The sequence below is a fragment of the Vicugna pacos genome, unplaced genomic scaffold, assembly GCF_048564905.1.
Source record: "Vicugna pacos unplaced genomic scaffold, VicPac4 scaffold_106, whole genome shotgun sequence".
Lineage (NCBI taxonomy): Eukaryota > Metazoa > Chordata > Mammalia > Artiodactyla > Camelidae > Vicugna > Vicugna pacos.
Genome location: NW_027328786.1, coordinates 26,553 through 44,623, shown reverse-complemented (window position 1 = coordinate 44,623; position 18,071 = coordinate 26,553). Strand labels below are relative to the sequence as shown.

General features: G+C 40.6%; 1 protein-coding gene across 1 annotated transcript in view; it reads right to left on the bottom strand.

Moving 5' to 3' along the window:
• Nucleotides 1–18,071, bottom strand: part of LOC140694865 (uncharacterized) — a 93,964-nt gene that overhangs the window by 51,801 nt on the left and 24,092 nt on the right. The window contains exons 5-13 of the mRNA XM_072957890.1: nt 17,061–17,087; nt 15,199–15,257; nt 14,849–15,001; nt 14,189–14,312; nt 9,558–9,617; nt 9,302–9,459; nt 8,903–9,023; nt 3,691–3,800; nt 2,226–2,349 (exon numbers count right to left, since the gene is read on the bottom strand). Coding sequence (XP_072813991.1) covers nt 14,906–15,001; nt 15,199–15,257; nt 17,061–17,087 — 182 coding nt within the window. The 3' untranslated portion in view covers nt 2,226–2,349; nt 3,691–3,800; nt 8,903–9,023; ... (2 more) ...; nt 14,189–14,312; nt 14,849–14,905. The remainder of the gene's footprint in view (nt 1–2,225; nt 2,350–3,690; nt 3,801–8,902; nt 9,024–9,301; nt 9,460–9,557; nt 9,618–14,188; nt 14,313–14,848; nt 15,002–15,198; nt 15,258–17,060; nt 17,088–18,071) is intronic.

Here is an 18,071-nt window from a genome sequence, read left to right as displayed (position 1 = left end):
CTTGCCTGTGCATCCGGCCCGCTGCTCAGAGGCTCTTCCTCCCCTGCAGGAGGACGTTTCCAGTCTCTGCAGGAACACCTCCTCAGGGGAGCCCTCTTCTCGCTCTCAGCACGGCAGGGCCACATCCCGAGCTGCCCCATTAGGACAGTGTGCGCCCAGGTCTGTTAATCAGACCAGCAGCATCAGAGCTAGGGATTATGCCCGGGCTACCCTGCAAAACTACTGCCCGCCACACAGCCCCCAGCCAGCAGGTCACCTGGAAGTCACAGCAAGTGCCCCACCCAATCCAGAAGCCTCTTCATTTGCCAGCATCGCTGATGACTGGTTTCCAAACTTTGGTCAGTTTCGCACAAAACAGCACCTTCAACTGTGAAGCAGAGGGTTTCTCTTCTGCTCCCCATCCTTACTGGTAATGTCAAGGAAAACAAAGAGGCCTTTTCTCAACACTTTTATAATGACACCCTCCCACCCACAATATTCATATGCTCAAGAGCTTTGGATCCACGTGATTTTCTTTCCCTTATGATAAGCGGCTCAAAACACTGCGGGATTCCTTCTATTTAGAGGGTATTTGTACTCAGTTTATCGGCTTTAATCTGTTTTTGTCTCTCTTCAATATCCCTAGCAGTTGCCACCTCTTACTCCCTTCAGCAGCCTCCCTCCCAACATCTACTCTAGGAAATCAGCTGTGATGAGGGGCCCTGGGGCAGTCACAGACGATGCAACTAAGGCAAAGAGAGGGTCCATAATTTGCCCGAGAAGATCAGCTTCAACCCCCAACAATGTGTGTCACGTCCCTGTGTTTAACTCTTATGCTAAGCAAGATAACTTTTTGTAGATTATGGTTATAAACAGATGAGGTATAAAAATACATACAAGGACACACATATACTCTAAGATGCTCACTAACTCCACTATTTTGTTTCTACTTATTTCTATTAAAAAATATTAAGAACCTCTGCAGTCAGTATAGCAAAATGTTACTGGGCTTTGAATCCAGAATATAGAGGTGTTAAATGTGTCATTACTCATACTTATTTGTATGTTCACAATACAAAATTATTTGAAAGTCCCTCTCACCTCCCCCTACTCACTACTGGCTCTCACCTGAGCTCCCAGACCACACATCTAACAACCTTTCACTTTACCCACAGCTGAACTCATCAGTTTTCCGCAGAACTCCCTCTGCAGCTTTCCCTCCTCAGAGCACAGAAGGACCATCATTTACCTCATTAATCCACCCAGAAACCTGGGCCTTACTCCAACCTGCATTCACAGCCAGCCTTCATCCTTTCCTTTTTACCATCTAAACATGCCTTCAATATGTTCGCTTTTAAACACTGACCGTCGCACCGCTCAAGTGGAAGCCACCAACACTGCCCACCTGGACTCACGAGTCTCCTACGTGGCCCCACAGCCGCTCTCCCCTACTTGAGACAAATGGGACTGTGCCACTCCCGCGCTTTTTGGACTCTTTTAAGACCCACTCTTCTTAGAAGAAACTCCAAGTTCTTCACCAGGTGAAAGTCTTTGCCATGAAATTGTCACCTCAGGGAGGGCAGGATCCGCCCTCTCCCCTCGGCCCCGCCCTCTGGCAGAGCATCAGCTTGGGAGGACCTGCTGAGCTACACCAACCTGTATTCTAAACCTGGTCTGAGTTCTTAGCAAACTGCTTCACTTATCCATACAATTCCAAGGTAAATTAGAAAGATTTTAGATGTTGAGCTAGACTATTGATTTTGGGATTTTGCACTAGCAACCTGCAAGGACATGTTCTAAAGATTCTGTCTTCTTAAAACCACACCCAGGTTAAAGGAGTATTTGTGGAATGTCTTCGGAGGAAAAGGGACTGTACTTTTACAGGCTTTATGTTTTATAACATGAACAACCCGGACAGGGTCACAAATGGAACCGCCTCACAAGTGACAGAAGACAGGTGAGAGGCACAAAGCAACAGGTTGCAAAGATGGTAAGAGTAAACATGATTCTCCAACCCCCCCCAAAAAATTTTTGAAACAACCAAAAATTCTGAATTTTAAAAGTAAAAGAGTATCATATAGAGAAATGAAATAAATAATGCTCTTCATCAGGGTTTCAAGATCTCACTCCAGAGTTTTTAGCAGGCCATACTGAATCCTAGCACAGAAAAATCAAATGGACTTGTAGTGAGAAAGTTCCAGGAAAACTGCAGTAATTCCTCCACTTGTGTAAGGACATACACTCACCTGCTGAAGGTGAATGTAAACCGCATTCTGGATAAATTCGAAAGCTTCCAGGCTCCGCTTCTGGATGCCAAGGACATGGACAGCTTGGAAGCATGCTTCTAACTCAGTCATCGGCATTTTTACACTGCAGGGGAAACGGAGGCACCCAGTCAAGAGCAGAGATGTTCCTGTCGTGTCTCACAGGCCGTGCCTCGGGGATTCAGTGCCCTGCAGCAGCCCGGCCCCAGGCAAGGACCAGCAGCGTTTTCCACCCAAGCAGGAGGGGCACTGTGCTTGAGAAAGCCCATCTCCGATGGGGGCAAGAGGGGCTGGTAGGGTTCAGTGAACCTATAAATGCCCACAGAAATATGCCTGCATTCATTCAAGTGATGCAAACAACTGTAGCAGGCTATTTAACAAAATTTCAATTGTCAGTGGAAATTTTGCCATTCCTTTCCGCTTGTCCCCTGCACTCTGAGACAGGCTTAGGCTCTCTTACACCTGCAGCTCTGTGCAATAGTTGTGAAGTCATTTTACTTTACAGATACCACGGTTCTGCCCAGGGTGATATCCAGCCCAGAGAGGTGGCCCAGGCCAATTTAAAGCTATGTGGCTTGCGTGCAGGGACAATTACAGGAGCTGGTTCCAGAGCCAGGCCCCTCCCCACCTCTTCTCCCCTCTCTCCCGAGGCCCCACTGCCAAGCACTCAGGCTCTGTGATCTTAAGTCCTACTCTTCTACTCTACTCCAAACCCTTTTCCTTTTCTTTTTTTCCCCTAATTATTCCCAGCTGGAGTGATTTTTCAATCTCAATATCTGAAAAAATTCCTGCAGCCGAAAAAGAGGTCTCCAGAGGTCAATGCCCATATGCTGGTTCCTGAAGAGAGGCCCTGGCTACGGAGACCCTCACCAACACTCACGGGGCATCAGAGATGTTGCAGGGTCGGCCACCCCCTACAAGAGTTTGCTGTCACCCCAATGCCTGCACAGCATCCCTGCTCACAAAATATAGTTGGTACACTTATCGGTTATTAAGAAGCAAAAATACAAAATTGCTCGTATTTCTTACTAATATTATCTATGAAGCTGGAAACGGAATTGTAATAAAATGTAACAGTTTTTACCCTATGTTAAATCTGTTCCTTTGAGTTTAAACCTGTGCCCTGTTTCCTAGGCTCAGACATGGTAGCTCTGCACCATTTGAAAAAGAAAGTTGCCTTTAGCCTGAAATCTGCAGGAAAGCCTATTCTCCTGGCCCTGATCTTTAAAAATGTTACCTCATCTGCACTTCTGTAGAGATGGCAAGTTGCATAATAGAGAATAGCCTTTGTTTTTTTGGAGGTTTTACAGGGGTACCATGATTTGATCCACATGGACAGCTGCAAGAACAGCGGATTCAAAGGAAAAACAATTCATAAAGCAAGAAGTATGCAACAACCAACCACAACCCCCCCCCTTTTTAGTATAAAAGGAGACTGAATTCTTACTTGGGGAAGATAGTTCTCCAGGACATCAGTCTGCCGTCTTCTGGGTCTGCCAGCATTGCAAGTGAAGTCACTATTCCTTGCTCCAACACCTCATCTCCCAGTTTATTGGCCTGTCATGCGGCGAGCAGAACGAGTTTGGACTCGGTAACAAAATGACTGCATTGGAGGTAGTATGTCTCCAATGTTTCCTCGTTTCCAATATGTAACATGCACATCATTTATGATCTAGTGCAAATAATTCATCAAAGACAACCACAAAAAGAAACTATACTCACCTAGCTATCAACACTGAAGTCACAACCTGTCAATTTTATATGATGTTGAACAACACAATGGAAAAACCTAACATAGGGAGTTGATTCCACGGAAATAAAATTATTTCTACTCCTTCAATACTTTTTCTTTTCTTTTCTATTTTATTTTGTTTTGCTTATTGAAAGGAAAATAAAAGTCAAGTCATTTTATTTCACGTATTTTTGTTATAGTTACATTCTTTAAATACTACAAAGAGATTTAAACTGCAAAAAAAATTGTTCATATATTAGTATAAAGATATATACACAATCAATGGGGATTAGGAAAGGAATGGACATTTACTAAAAATCCACTGCAATCTTGTCTTTTACAAGCATATCCTGGAATATAAGCTGTATGATCCAGGGGGCCCCATCCCCATTCTCACTGTTGAGTCCCTTAGCAATCAACTACTAAGGCACCAGCATAGAACCATGTGATCAGTATTTTAGGAATAAATTAGGGAATTAGCACATTCAATTCTAAAACAAAAACCCTAAAATAAATACTGAACTTATTTACAGATAAAGAAAATTGGAACCAAAAAAGTAGTTATTTCCCCAAGGTCACAAAGCTAATAACTGGTAAAGACAAGATTTGAACTCATCTGCCTGATTCTAAAAACTAAGGTGGAAATCCCATTCGACTGGGGAGGGTCCAGCAGCGGAGCCTATCACCCTATCTTTGTTCAGATCTAGCCTTAGACAGCCTGAGACAGCACCCCATTCCTATGGAACTTGAGGGCAAATGATAACAATAAGGATTTTATATCCAGTAGTTTGTTAGGTCTCATTTATATAAAGTGTCAGCAGGTCAGCAGAAAAACTCTGGAAAATATGAGTGGGTCCAGAGCTTTCTGCTGATTAGTAACTCAGTCTCTCAGGACATAGTGACCTTCCCATGAGAGGCCTCATGGACATAAACTAAAGGCAGCTGAGCAATGAAAACTAACAAGAACCTGGAACTCAAGCAAGAAGGTTCCCTGCCATCCCCCACCCAGTTGCCTCTTCACCCGCATGGACACGATGGCAGGAGACCCAGATTCTTGTCCAAGTTACATCATCGAGGATTCTCATCCATAATAATGTATGACTCTATGCCACCTTATGTCCATTAAAACTCAAATATGATAACACCAATATCTCAGCAGAATATCTATGTCTCCACTTCCTGTCTTCTAATAGGAGAATATTTTTATGGACAAAAAGCAGAAATCCAATTTAAAAAACCATGCACGAAGCCAGGTGAAATTCTGCTTAAGAGACTGCTCTCACGCTGAGTAAATGAAAACTCAGAAAAAGTGGCCCTTCTCCCTCAGTAAATGGGAGGTAGCCTGATGTGTGTGTGTGTGTGTGTGCACGTGTGTGTGTGTGTAAATCAAATACAATGAATTCTGGGATGTGTACAGTTTTTTTAAGTCACTGTCATTTCATGGGAATGAGCCAACATTTAAATAATTTGAATCTAGTGTTCTGAGAGAGTCTCGGGTTCTTGGTGGAGGAGGTGAAAGGGGAGAGTGAAGGAGGAAAGAGGTACATGAAGCAAAGAAGTAAGAATACTGCCAGGGAAAGGCAAGACGTTAGTTTTGTTCTTCCTTGCACCACATACAAATTAGGGACTCGCTTTCTGCTGATGACTTATCGAGCACTGAGTTGCAGGAGAAGAGGGGACAGCTCATTGCTCACTGAGCTTGTGACTGTACGTGGCATCTTATAGACACAAATCATTTACCCTGATCAAACACTCTAGCAGCAGGCTGTAATTCTTCTGTTTTGAGAGACAACAAAGCAGGAGTTCAAACAGGATGCATAACTTGACAAAAGTCAGAGGTCCAGTAAACTAAAGAGGATTAATTCAAACTCAGATCTGAATGCAGAGTCTTATCTTCCCACTCCCAGGACTGGAAAATCCTTAACACAGGCTCCCCAGCTCCCCTGCATTGTTCCTGGCACCAAGCATTTGCCATGGCAATGGTCACCATTTCTCACAGACACAGCGCTCTGTGCAGCAAATGACCTTGATCAGACCTTGATCATCTACCTGCCACGCCCACCAGGCTTCACCATACAGGCAGGAAAGCTGGCTTTCAAGTGCATACAAAGCCATTCCTTGTCTAACCTGGGCTCTTCTGTGGTTTCTCCAGCCTAAAGGCAGCCATGAAACTGCTCACAGTTTGTACATGAGCCACACTACCTCTCTCCATCTGTCTCCCCACCTATACTACTTAGCTATGAACATTTTGAGAATCTTCGACACAAATTTTTAAAAACAAAAAAGAAAGGATTCTGGAACAACTACTTAATACTTACAATTTTAAATGACAAATTACAAAGTGAGTATTTACAAACCGAATCTTCCTTTCTAAATTTCAGTTTTAAGCGTTTAAAAATATAATAGCAAAAAATTTTCACTTACAAAATTGACAAAAACATAAACAATAATCTGGAATAAGTTAAAAAATAATGCCCATGTTCTAAATGGAGAAACTTCAGGGCTGTACTGAGGGGTAAAGTAAGAGGTGAGAATGTAGAGACATCAACAAATTGCATGGAGGAAAGCAGTTTTGTAAAGATGTAAGTTCTCATCAGAATAATTCAAAACTTACTGAAAACTCCCATGACAACTCCAATCTGATTTTTTTTTAACTTGAACAAAATATTTTGGAATTCTTCAGGAATAATAAAATCATAATACTAGACAAGAAAATTTGGGATGGAAGAAAAGAAATAAAAAAAAATTCAGACTGCCAATTATTAAATAAATTTTTACAATATGTAAGTTATGGTGCTGGAGTAAGAAAGGCAGATTGACAGAAGGGAACCATGAGCTCAAAAAGAGACTCTAGTGTACATAAGTATTTTGTAAAGGTGGGATTTCAAATCAAAGAGAAAAGTATGACTTCAGTAATTGTCCTGAGACAATCAGACAATCACCTAGAAAGAATAAATACTATTCCTCTCATAAGGACCACAAGATAATTTACAGACAGTGATGTAAATATAAAAAAGTACTAATAACAGCAAATACAACACTTTGTTCTTATTAACTCAACTTACCCTTACATTAACAAGTACTATTATCATCTCCATCTTAGAGATTAAAAAAAACCTACAGAGGAGATTTATTCCAGTATAAGAAATTATTTTTAAGAATAATTTCAAAGATAAAACACATAAGGAATACATTTATTATCATAAGAATATTTTGAGACACTACCAAAATTAAAATCCTCCTAAACAAAATGAAAGGCAAGAAATGACAAGAAAAAGCTCTGTGATACATGTTGTTGAAGACAAGAAGTTAATGTTCATAACATACAAAGAGCTGTCACAAACCAACAAGAAGCTCCCCCACTTAAATGTGTGCAAAGGATAAAAGGAATCATTCATTTTAAAAAAGTCAAATGGCTAATGAGTGAAAAATGCTCAATACCTCACTGGTCATCAAATGCAAACTAAAACAATGAAAAAGCACTTTTGCTCATCATATTGGCAAATATTTTTAAAAGATATTCTATCTAGTGTCCATCTGTGGGAGAAGAAACCATGAGCGACATTTTCAGAGGACGACATGTCAATGGATATGTAAACTCTGAAAAACGTACGTACACACTGACTCAACACCACTTCTACGAATCGTTTCCTCTAGGAAAAAACAAATTTGGTCCAAAAAGATGTACCCATCAGGGCATTTACACAGCACTGTTTACAATGGTGGGAAGAAAAACTGAAGTGAAATCATATCCAGCAATAGAGAATTGGTTACATAAGTAATTGTGCATCTTTTCATTCCCCTATGGAAGGAATTTCTAGAGTTACTTGAATGGAGTCTGTGATGAATGTAAATGTCACATCCAGGGACTAAATTTCCAGAAGCCTTAACTAAAGGAATACTCATAAAAGATCACAGGAATGTCTGTACAAGAAGGATGCCAGTCAAATATCCTTTCTGACAGTGGAAAATGGAGAAAACTTAACTGTCCACCATCAAGACAATGATGCGTTAAATCACGACGAGCTGCGAGCAATGAGGGAGCCGGCATTTCGCCGTGGTCCAGGGCCTTGTCCACAGCATTCTCTCACCAAAGGTGTGCGTGGGAAAGAGACCACACCCGCAAATCAGGAGACCCCTCCACTCTATCTGAAAGGACCGGGTGAGTCTGGAGTGGGAGGACGTCTATGATATACACCTGAGTGATTAAAGCGAGCTGCAGAAAAACATATAGTATGGTCTCATTTTTAAATAAAGCATATATACACACACGTATACATGGAATTCTCATATGTGTGTATATATGTATGTCATAGGCATAAAGGTCATGAAACATATATATCAAATTTTCAACAGTTTTTACTCTTCGGAAATAAGGGGAAGGGAGGTAGGGCCTTCCTCTACCACCACAGTTCTCTTTTCAGTATTTCAGTTAAGTATACTTGGAATTTAGAAGTTTATTTAAGTCCGAAGTAAAATGGACAATGCCTCCACAAGACAGAATGCTATACTGGTCATCAAAAATCATGCCAGAGGAGATAGAATATTGTAGAAAAACATATAAAAAGCCGAATGGAAAATGGAGGTGTCCACACAGTAAACAGTCACAGAGTGCTCTCTGGTTTTTTATGACAGAGGTGATCCACACTGATGAAAATATACGTTAACGTGTTAATTATTATCTTTGAATAGCGGGACAAGGATAGCCTCTTTTGCCCCCTTTTTCAGAGTTATTATTTTAAATGCACATTCTTTTTCATCTGAAAAAAAGCATTTTTAGGTGTGTAGTACTATGCATTGGAGAATAATACAAGAATACTTAGAGAAACAAGTAACTAGGAGACAAAGCAGCAGCATCACACAATGTAGGACGGGCGATCCTGATTAACACCACGCAGTTACATAAGGACCCACAAAGTGAGAGCACCTGCTGTAACAGGGCGTGGCCCCCTTCTATTTGTCAGCAGTGTCTTCAGGGCTGAGGCAGTTCTGAGCACGGCCAGTGTCAGTGCTGGTGTCTTGATTGATGCTACTGGGGGTGAGGGCACCTGCAAGCCGAGAGGAAGAACAGAAATCATCCTCAGCCTTTTCTGTCTTGTTTCTTTGTTACTTTAAAAGAGAGCCATATATAAGATAAACCGTGTATCTCCCCAAATGAAATTTCAGTAATGAAACCGTTTTTAAAGACTTCACAGCTTATATTCTGCCTATAACTGTCTTTTCAACAAAGATCATATTTATTAAATGTTAATTAACTCAGTTAATTAACTCCCTGTTGAAACATTCTAGTAAAGAACATGAACTGCAGTATGTAAAAGAACAACACCTGCAGTGACTAGCTCAGCTGTCTTGACGGCAGTGCAGTCAGCCCCCACCATCCCGTGGCCCTGAGCTCCTGATGCTGGTAAGAGATTACGCTGCCGCCTCAGATGGAGAGAAACGGTGAAAGCATTTCTTGAACCCTACAGCACTGACAAAACATAACTGACAAATCCCAGGCCCCTTTGAGGCTCTCATTTTCTGTTTCTGGCCAACCCCCATCAATGAGCAGAACCACCCAATCCCCGAGCCATGGGACTCACGTGGGAAGCAGTTTTGGAGAAATTTCCAGGTATAGAATGTAACCAACTATACATAGAACTCTGAAAAAAGAAAAGATGCCATACTCTGATTTTGGAAGACACTCAAAATATTCTCCTAAGCCTTAGTAGCTGGAAAGGCTGGGCTTCTCCTAAGTCACTTATTTATTTCACAGCCAGTAAGCATCTCCCTCAAATCCTGCTTCCCTGTGTCTGCTGGGAGCTTGAAGCACACTGCTGCTGTCGATCTTATAAGTCACATGGCAGAGGCATGTGTCTCACGCCTGCAACCCTCACACAGGCTCGCCTCCTAGCCTCACTGTCTGAACTGGGCCCCATTTTCTCACCTGTTTATTTGGTATCTGTTCTTCTGTAAGCTACCTGAAATGCGTTTTGGAACATGTCAGAAGAAGCAGTGGGTTGAGAAATGGACAGATTGAGAGGTGAGAGATGGGCAGACAGAGAGAGAGACTCCAAGAAAAGGGGAACAAATAAAATTTCCTATGCAAAACCCTCTTCTAATCAGGGAAGGAAACCACCACGGAAAAGTGTGAAGAGGCAGGTAGCTTAGGACTGTTTCCTGGATTCCATGAAAAGTAACACCAAGAGATGAGAGGGTAGAACTTTAATAGTAAAAGAAAAAAAGCACGCATCCTTGAAAAATATATCTACAATATGTACTTTCTAAAGAATAGACTGAAATCAGCAGGACCCAATAACACTATACTTGGGTATTTACAGAAGTGAGAATCCCATCTCCAAACCACAAGGCATCCCTTCAGAGCACTGACAGTCTACATGGGGCGGTCATAAAGCCATCACCGCAAAAGCTATGCTACCCTGCACTTACGAGGAATGAGCAGCTGTGCTCAGGCTGCCCACACGCGTCATTTACACCCCACAGCACCTCTACGGGGGGGACGCCTAGCGAGCCCCGTCTCTGCAGGACAGAAAACCAGTTCTGGAGAGGCTAAGCCGACTTACCAGTTCTCCATCTCACAGGACTGGTCTCTCCAGAGCAGGACACGAACTCGGACCCACGATTGTAACCATGGTACTACAGTGCTTTGTGTGCTGTTTGTGTGTATAATACATTTGTTTCTATCATGAAAGGTTATTTAATAAATGATCGGTTGTCTTGTCTATCTCATTAGCTCACAATCAATCTTTATACTGTTGAATTGTACTCTTTTCCCCTGAAGAAAGGAACGGAAACAGCGGGGGTCAGAAAGAGGTGGGGCTCCATTCTTTATCTGGGATCTCATCTCATCGAAGTCTCCAAACAGGGAAAAGGAGCAAATGTTCTCTTTATCTTTTAAAGAGAGGGCTCCAGTGATGGTGACTTATTCAATTACAAAATCAAGGCTGGGGAAAGGGCACATGCAGCAACTAGAGCAGTATCAGCTGTAGGAAGGTCAAAAGTGCTCATGGGAGAGCTCAGGGAGCAGCCTCATTTAATTTCAATCAATAAAACAATAACAAACTCTAAAAATACTGGCCTACAATGGATTAGCTCTTTCTTGACATCTAGCAAGTTTCCACAGCCCACATGTAACATTATTGGGAACCAGTGAAAGGAAGAGTCCACAGACAAGGAAAACCAATGCCACAGGCAGGCTGAAACCCAGGCTGGAGTTTAGGAAGAGAAAGGGCATAGTTAAGAACTGGGGAAAGGCTGGGGAAAAAAATCATCACAAGGACTCTCAAGCATCATCCAACAATCATATAATCATTCATTCAAGAGAGAGTTACTGAGGTCGTATTCTGTGCAAGATTGTACAGCGGGTGAAGCAAGAGTGCAGCGTCCATGGTGGCAGCAAGTTGCGGGGCTCAAATACACTTCTGATCCCAGTACCTTGCACACTTGTCCTCAATATAAAAGCAAAGATAATTAAAGTAAAATAATACTCTGTAAACTCAAAGCATTGTTGAAAAAAAAAGTTAAAGAAGACCTAAATACCAGGACAGACACTCCACACACATTCCCCTATCAAAAGAAAGTGCTCTTGGAATGGCAGTGCTCCCCAGAGCGATCCGTATATTCAACGTTGTCTCGATCACAATCCCAGCGGGCTCCTCTGCAGAAACTGACTATCTGCTGCTACAATTCATATTTGAATTCGAGGATCTCAGTAACCTATACGTACTTGAAAAAGAAAAATTTGAGAGGACTTATAATTCTCAATTTCAAACCTTACAACTGTATCTCCAGGTGAGATTAGAGGCCATTGTGAAGTTATTACTGTGTTAATCCTTATTTACTAAATTCTCTACAATGAATATTACTGTTACAATAAGAAAAATAAAAAGTAAGTTATCCTTTAAAACATGCACACCGATTCATTCATTGGGAAAAAATTATTCTATCAATTAAGAGATAAATATCTATTGAAAAAGGACAACTTAAAAACAAGAGTGCATTTGCATTTTTCATAAATTGAAGACTGAAAAGCACAAAGACGTCAAGTTTCTAGGGAGACCAATGCAACATATTAATAGTTATTTTCAGAAATTCTAATTTAACAATGAAAACTCTGGAAAGGGAAAATCGTGACTGAGAGCCAACTGCAAACACATGGAGAGCAAAGGCCTAGAAATCACAGTTCCTTTAACTCTGCTCCTAACACAATAGGAGAGGAAATTCCTCACTGAGGGGACAGTGGAATCCCATGCATAAGACAGGATACACAGTACAAACTGCACTAGAATTGGGGGTGAATTTTTTAGAAGAATTCTAAAGTTACAAAATTGCTGAAAAACTATTAAAACACTGACAGAAAGATTAAAACACACAGTCATATATATTATATAGAAACATATGTAGTCTGCTCCCATGTTGCATTTAAATACAAATATATTTGTTCATTTATGGGCACTTATGACTTTATCCCTGGTAGAATATTTCAACTAAAACAAATAATCAATATAACACTCCTTTGTCAAATCTACTTGATAAGTTACTCTGCTATGTAAACATAATGTGTCTAAGATAGATCTAAAATTAGTGAAAAAGAGCTTTGTATGGCTTCTTGAACTATTCTCAAAATTCAAAGCTTAATTTTAAAACAGATCTGAACAGTAATTCTATATTACCTTTCCCGTCGTGAAATGAACAACACAGTCTGTTGTCAAAATTCTGTCCTTACAATGATTCACGAGCACCGTATCCTCACAAAACTGCTGGACAGCAAGGCACTATCCAGACACTGTGACCCAACAAATGAAACACAATGAAGACAGTGACCCTATTCTGGAGGGCTTATAGTCTGTGTCAACACCAGGGTTTTATCTGATTGGTTTGATTGGTTGGCAAAATAAAATCAATCAAGTACTTTCTTCTTTGAGCATTCTATAAGTCATGACTCTGCTGTTAGTGTCATGAGCAGGAAAGACTTAAGCATGACTTGATTAGATCAACTAGCAACAATCATCACTGGAGAGTGAGTAATAAAGAAGTTAACTGATAGCAATGCTTCTCCCTACATGAGACCTAAAATAAATCGACACTGATATCCGAAAAGAAAATGAGAATTTGAGGTCCCCAATAAGAAAAAAATCTAACAAGAAATCAAAAAAGTAAAGATTGTTTCATTAACGTTTCCTGGAAAGATTGGAGCATGGTGGTGTTGAGCTCAGATGCTAGGGAAAAACATGAGGGTCTGAATTCCCACAGCACTGGGTAGCTTTGACACTAATATGTCAGTCAAATTCTCTGCACCTCAGTCTCCGATGCATAGACTGGGGACAACAACCGCACCCATCTCCTAGAACGGTCCTAAGAATTAAGTTATTTTATATATACAAGTTTTAATAAAATACATCAGATATTAAATATTACCCCAAAAGCACAAGGAAAAATGAAAACAGAGATAAATTGGAGTTCATTAAACTTTAAAACTTTGCTTCAAAAAACACCATCCAGAAAGTGAAAAAACAACACTCAGGAGAAAATTTTTTCAAATCATTTATCTGATAAGGAATTTGTGTATCAAAAAAAAAAATTCCACAGCTCAACAATAAAAAGGCAACTCAATTAAAAAATGAAAAAAGAATCTGGAAAGATATTTTTCAAGGAAAATATACAAATGGCCAATAAGCACAATGAAACGGTGTTCAATAACATTAGCTCTAAAGGAAATCAAGTCAAAACAACTAGGAGAAACCACTTCACATTCACTACAATAGGTTAAAATCAAAAAAAGATTAACAAGCACTAATGAGGACACAGAGGAAGCGGAGCCCGCAGCCATTGCTGGTGAGGATGTAACACAGCGTGACCACTTTGGAAAACATCCTGGCACGTCCTCAGAGAGTTGAACATTTGGCTTCTGAATGATCCAGCAATTCTACTTCCTGGGCACACAAGTAAGAGAACTGAAAACAAATGTTAACATAAAAACTCCTACAGGAATATTCACCATTACTTTTCGCCATTAATTTTCAGAGCCAAAAAACAGAAACAACCCAAATGTCTATCACGTGATGAATGGGTAAATAAAGGGGCCCAGCCATACAGTGAAATATTATTCAGCAATAGCAAAGCATAGAGTACTGACCCAGGCCACAACGTGGACAAACATTGAAAACGTTACTCAGTGTGAAAGAAGTCAGTCAAAATAGACGGTTCCACTTACATGAAGTGACTCGATTTGCATGAAATGTTCAGCACAGGCAAATCCACAGAGACAGAAGAGTGGCTCCCTGGGGCTTGGGGAGGATGGGGAAGTTGATAATGTCTGCTTATGCGTACTGGGTTTCCTGTTGGGGGGAAGAAAATATTCTAAGATTGACTGGGATGCACATTTCTGGGCATAGAGTAAAATCCGCTGTACATTTTAATGGGTGATTTGTATTAAAACTGTTAAGAACAAAAGCACCTCGGATTAGTACCTTCCATAGTAAATGCAAATTGCTAACATTTATTACAGGAAGAAGAAACTGCCCTCAGCATGAAAGCAGGAGATCAGCAAATATTAGTTAACCGAAATTGGACAAGAGCATTTCACTTGAAACTGTTGCTGAGTGTACAAGAAATATTCAGACATGACAAGGAAAATCAGTTTGACATCACGAAGAAGCATTCTGCTTCAAATGCAAATCAAGGATTCGGCAAGCCCAGCTGCTACAAATGACCAGAGAAGAAACCTGGTTCTTAAAACAAGCACCAGAGCCAACAAGGAAATGGTGGTGAGGAAAGCAGGCGGCCTAAAATCTGGAACAGTGTGCTACAAATAATTTCTCCACTGAAAATTCAAAAATAAAATGAAAGTGATGTAATGCTGTGTTGAACTCACGTGAATGGGCTTCCTGCAGTGCTTGACAGTTCTGTAACCCCGAATGACTCAGGAGAATCAGCATGGCTCCTGGGAGTCCCCAAGTAACTGCCCATCAGCACGCTGACCACCATCACACGTGCCAGGGTTGAATTGCAGAGAAGAGAGCAACCTCTGAAAGGCACAGGGAATGTTGACAAGGGAATAAAAGGCTGCGGTCAATCCTGGGACAGAGGCCCTGTGAGCAGAGGCCAGAAGGCTGCAGGTGAACTGGAGTGGCCCTGGGGCAGGAAGGGACCACAGGGGAGCATATCTCAATTATCTCCTCTCTCTCCCTCGGGTAGGAGGGATAAAGCCTGCATCCTTCTCACCTGGAACTGTGGGTTCTGGCTGGCGGAAGTCTTACCGACACGGAATGAATTTCTCAAGACTGCGGAAAAAGGAAAGAAAGCGAGAGGGATTAGGGAGCCAAATCCACGAGTCTCTCAAATGCTCCCATATTTATTGTGTATAATCAAAGTAAAAAGTCAATAACAGTTGTGAGATAGTAGGCAGGAACTTGGGGAAAGAAGGGATGAGACAGAGATTGTAGACTCCACCATGAGTACTAAGGCTTAGTTTACCTTTAGGGAAGTCATGGGCTGAGGGGAACAAGATACATTTTTTAGACATGTTCATTACAAAGCAGACCACCAGACCAGCCTGGTCCCTGTTTTGGGGATAATAGACTATCTAACACCACGCAGGCCTGGCGTTTATAGCTGAGGGCCTGGGTCATTGCTGTGCAATAAGCAGTGTGCTATCTATAACCTCAAATATGCAAGCAAGGCATTGTCTCTGCTTTTTATGGCAAGGAGACAGGAGTGAGGATGCACAGGTGTTTGCTTTAAAGCAGTTAATAAGCACATTTTTTTTCTTAAAGTTGACAGGCGGCTGCGATGTGTTACAACTTGTTAACTCAATCATGGGCTCCCACATGGAACCATTATGGAGGACATCCTAGGATGACAAATCCTGGCTCTGGATCTTTTCCTGCCAGCTTCGGCCACTCCAGCAGGGTCTAGACACATCCCTGAATAACGATCCCACAGAACCACCTAAACTCTTAACTCCTGGTGCTTGAAACTTAATTTTAGCTCTACACAACTTAATGTAGAAAAGTTTCAGAAATAAAAGATATTATATTCTTTTTATATCTCATCACTGATTTTTCTGATTGCTCTAAGCTGCTTCTACATGGTAAAGCACCTAATTCTGCAGGTGAATTCAGTACTTTCCTTTGGGCATAACTAGACAGTCTGGGCTGTCTGACTTCTATTAGTCAAATACCAATACACTTAATTGATTTCTTTGCTCATCAATTTCAGCCTGGAGGTGAGGGTCTATCACTATTTTCCTCAGCCCACCCTCTACTCTTTTCTCATCAGCATCTCAGGCCTCCTGAAAACAAAACAAAGCATTTGTTTCCCTTCATCTACACTTTCCACAAAGGCAACAGGAATCATCATGCCTAGAGAATGAATTCAACACAAATGTTAAAACAAAAATCTATAAACCTGAAACAACTCCATCTCCGACTCATGATACACAATGACATGAGAGTAAGTGTGTCAGGTACAAAGCATGCGTGAGCCTGACCACCTCATTTCTATTCTTCAAAGGAAGGAAGGTTTTCGTATTTTTTATTATCATTCTTTGTCATTGTTTCTGATTAAGCCAAAAAATTTTTTATGAAATAATTAAGCACTGCAATAACAGATTTTCGCTGTATCAATTACAGAAGGAATTCAGAGGGGATAGGAAAACCCACCTCTGTAAAAAATGCAAAATTCCTTCCCCTGTTAAGAACACGAATACAAAATGCAACAGAGAATTCAAATTCTTGTGGAGAGGACAAAAGCCACAGAATCAAAGCAAAGTCATTATTATGACTCAATCCAAAATTCACTGGACAAACATGCTCAATGCATTCAAATAATTTTTAAGGCACACTGCAAACCATTCACTTAATTATCTACAGGCTAGAGGAAGAATTTCCCTCTATAACAGACAACATAAATCAATAGGTTGCCCCACCAAACAAGGAACAAACATCAGGTTTTTTGCAGTTCTGATAAATCAGCAAGTTTTAAAGATCAAAATCCAGAAATTTTAAACATTCATTCACACCAGAATGAATCAAGCACTTAAAAAAAAAAATAACCCAAAGAAACTAAACACATTGATCACGTACCTGGATCAATGAGAAATTCTTGTACAGCTGGGAAAAAAAGAACAGTCTATAGACTTATACTTGAAAAATAAAACTACCTTTAAAGATAACTGCTAAAACACATTTCATCATTCATGTTGCCTTGAAAAATCTGAGGCACTTGTCTCTGATCAGAAAAGCAATTCTGAGTATTAGTATGTTACAATTCAGTGCCAGTTTGCTTTAGAAGAAAAAAGAAAAGCTACTGTTTCTCATCTTGCACAAAGTTTAAAGAACCTCCCTGCCTCTATCTCCTCCCATTTTCTAAGCTCATGCTCCCCAACCCTTCTGAAACAATTATGAGAACCTCTTATTCCCACCAATATGCCAAATCACAAAAGAGTATCAATTTATTTGTGTAAATATATACCTACACCTTGAACTGGAGGAGAAAGATTTCAGAAGGCTATATGGAACTTATTGCTATATTCCTGAAATCACACACATACACGTTCACAGAGACACAGACATATACAAACTGAATTACTGGGCACTTCACAAGCTAAGGACTTACAACTTCTAGAAGATAACTTTGTAGTTAGTTTAAAATACAAAACGGTCAGCTTTTGAAAGCCTTGAACATTGCAAAATCATCCAAATATCAATGAGATCCAATAAGCCTTCTCTGTAGAATGTAATTCCCCATGATGGCAAAGCAGACCCTAAGAAGTAGTGGATCCAAGACTCGTGTTTTTCACTAGCTATGATCGTTTTAAAACACGTAAACAGATTTAGAAAGGTATGTCCCCATGACATTTATTCTTATTGAGATGGCATATGTATTCAATTGTCTATGCAGAAAATAGGACCCATGATGGTGTTTAAGAAATATTTTGTGTATTGAAATATTTATTTTTAAGTGCAGACAAGGAGGGTGGGTATTACTCCATTGTAGAGCACCTTTTGTGCACGCACATGTTCCTGGCTTCAATCCCCTGTACCTTCATGAAAATAAATAAATACAAGTGCTTACTTAAAAATAAGAATAAATTT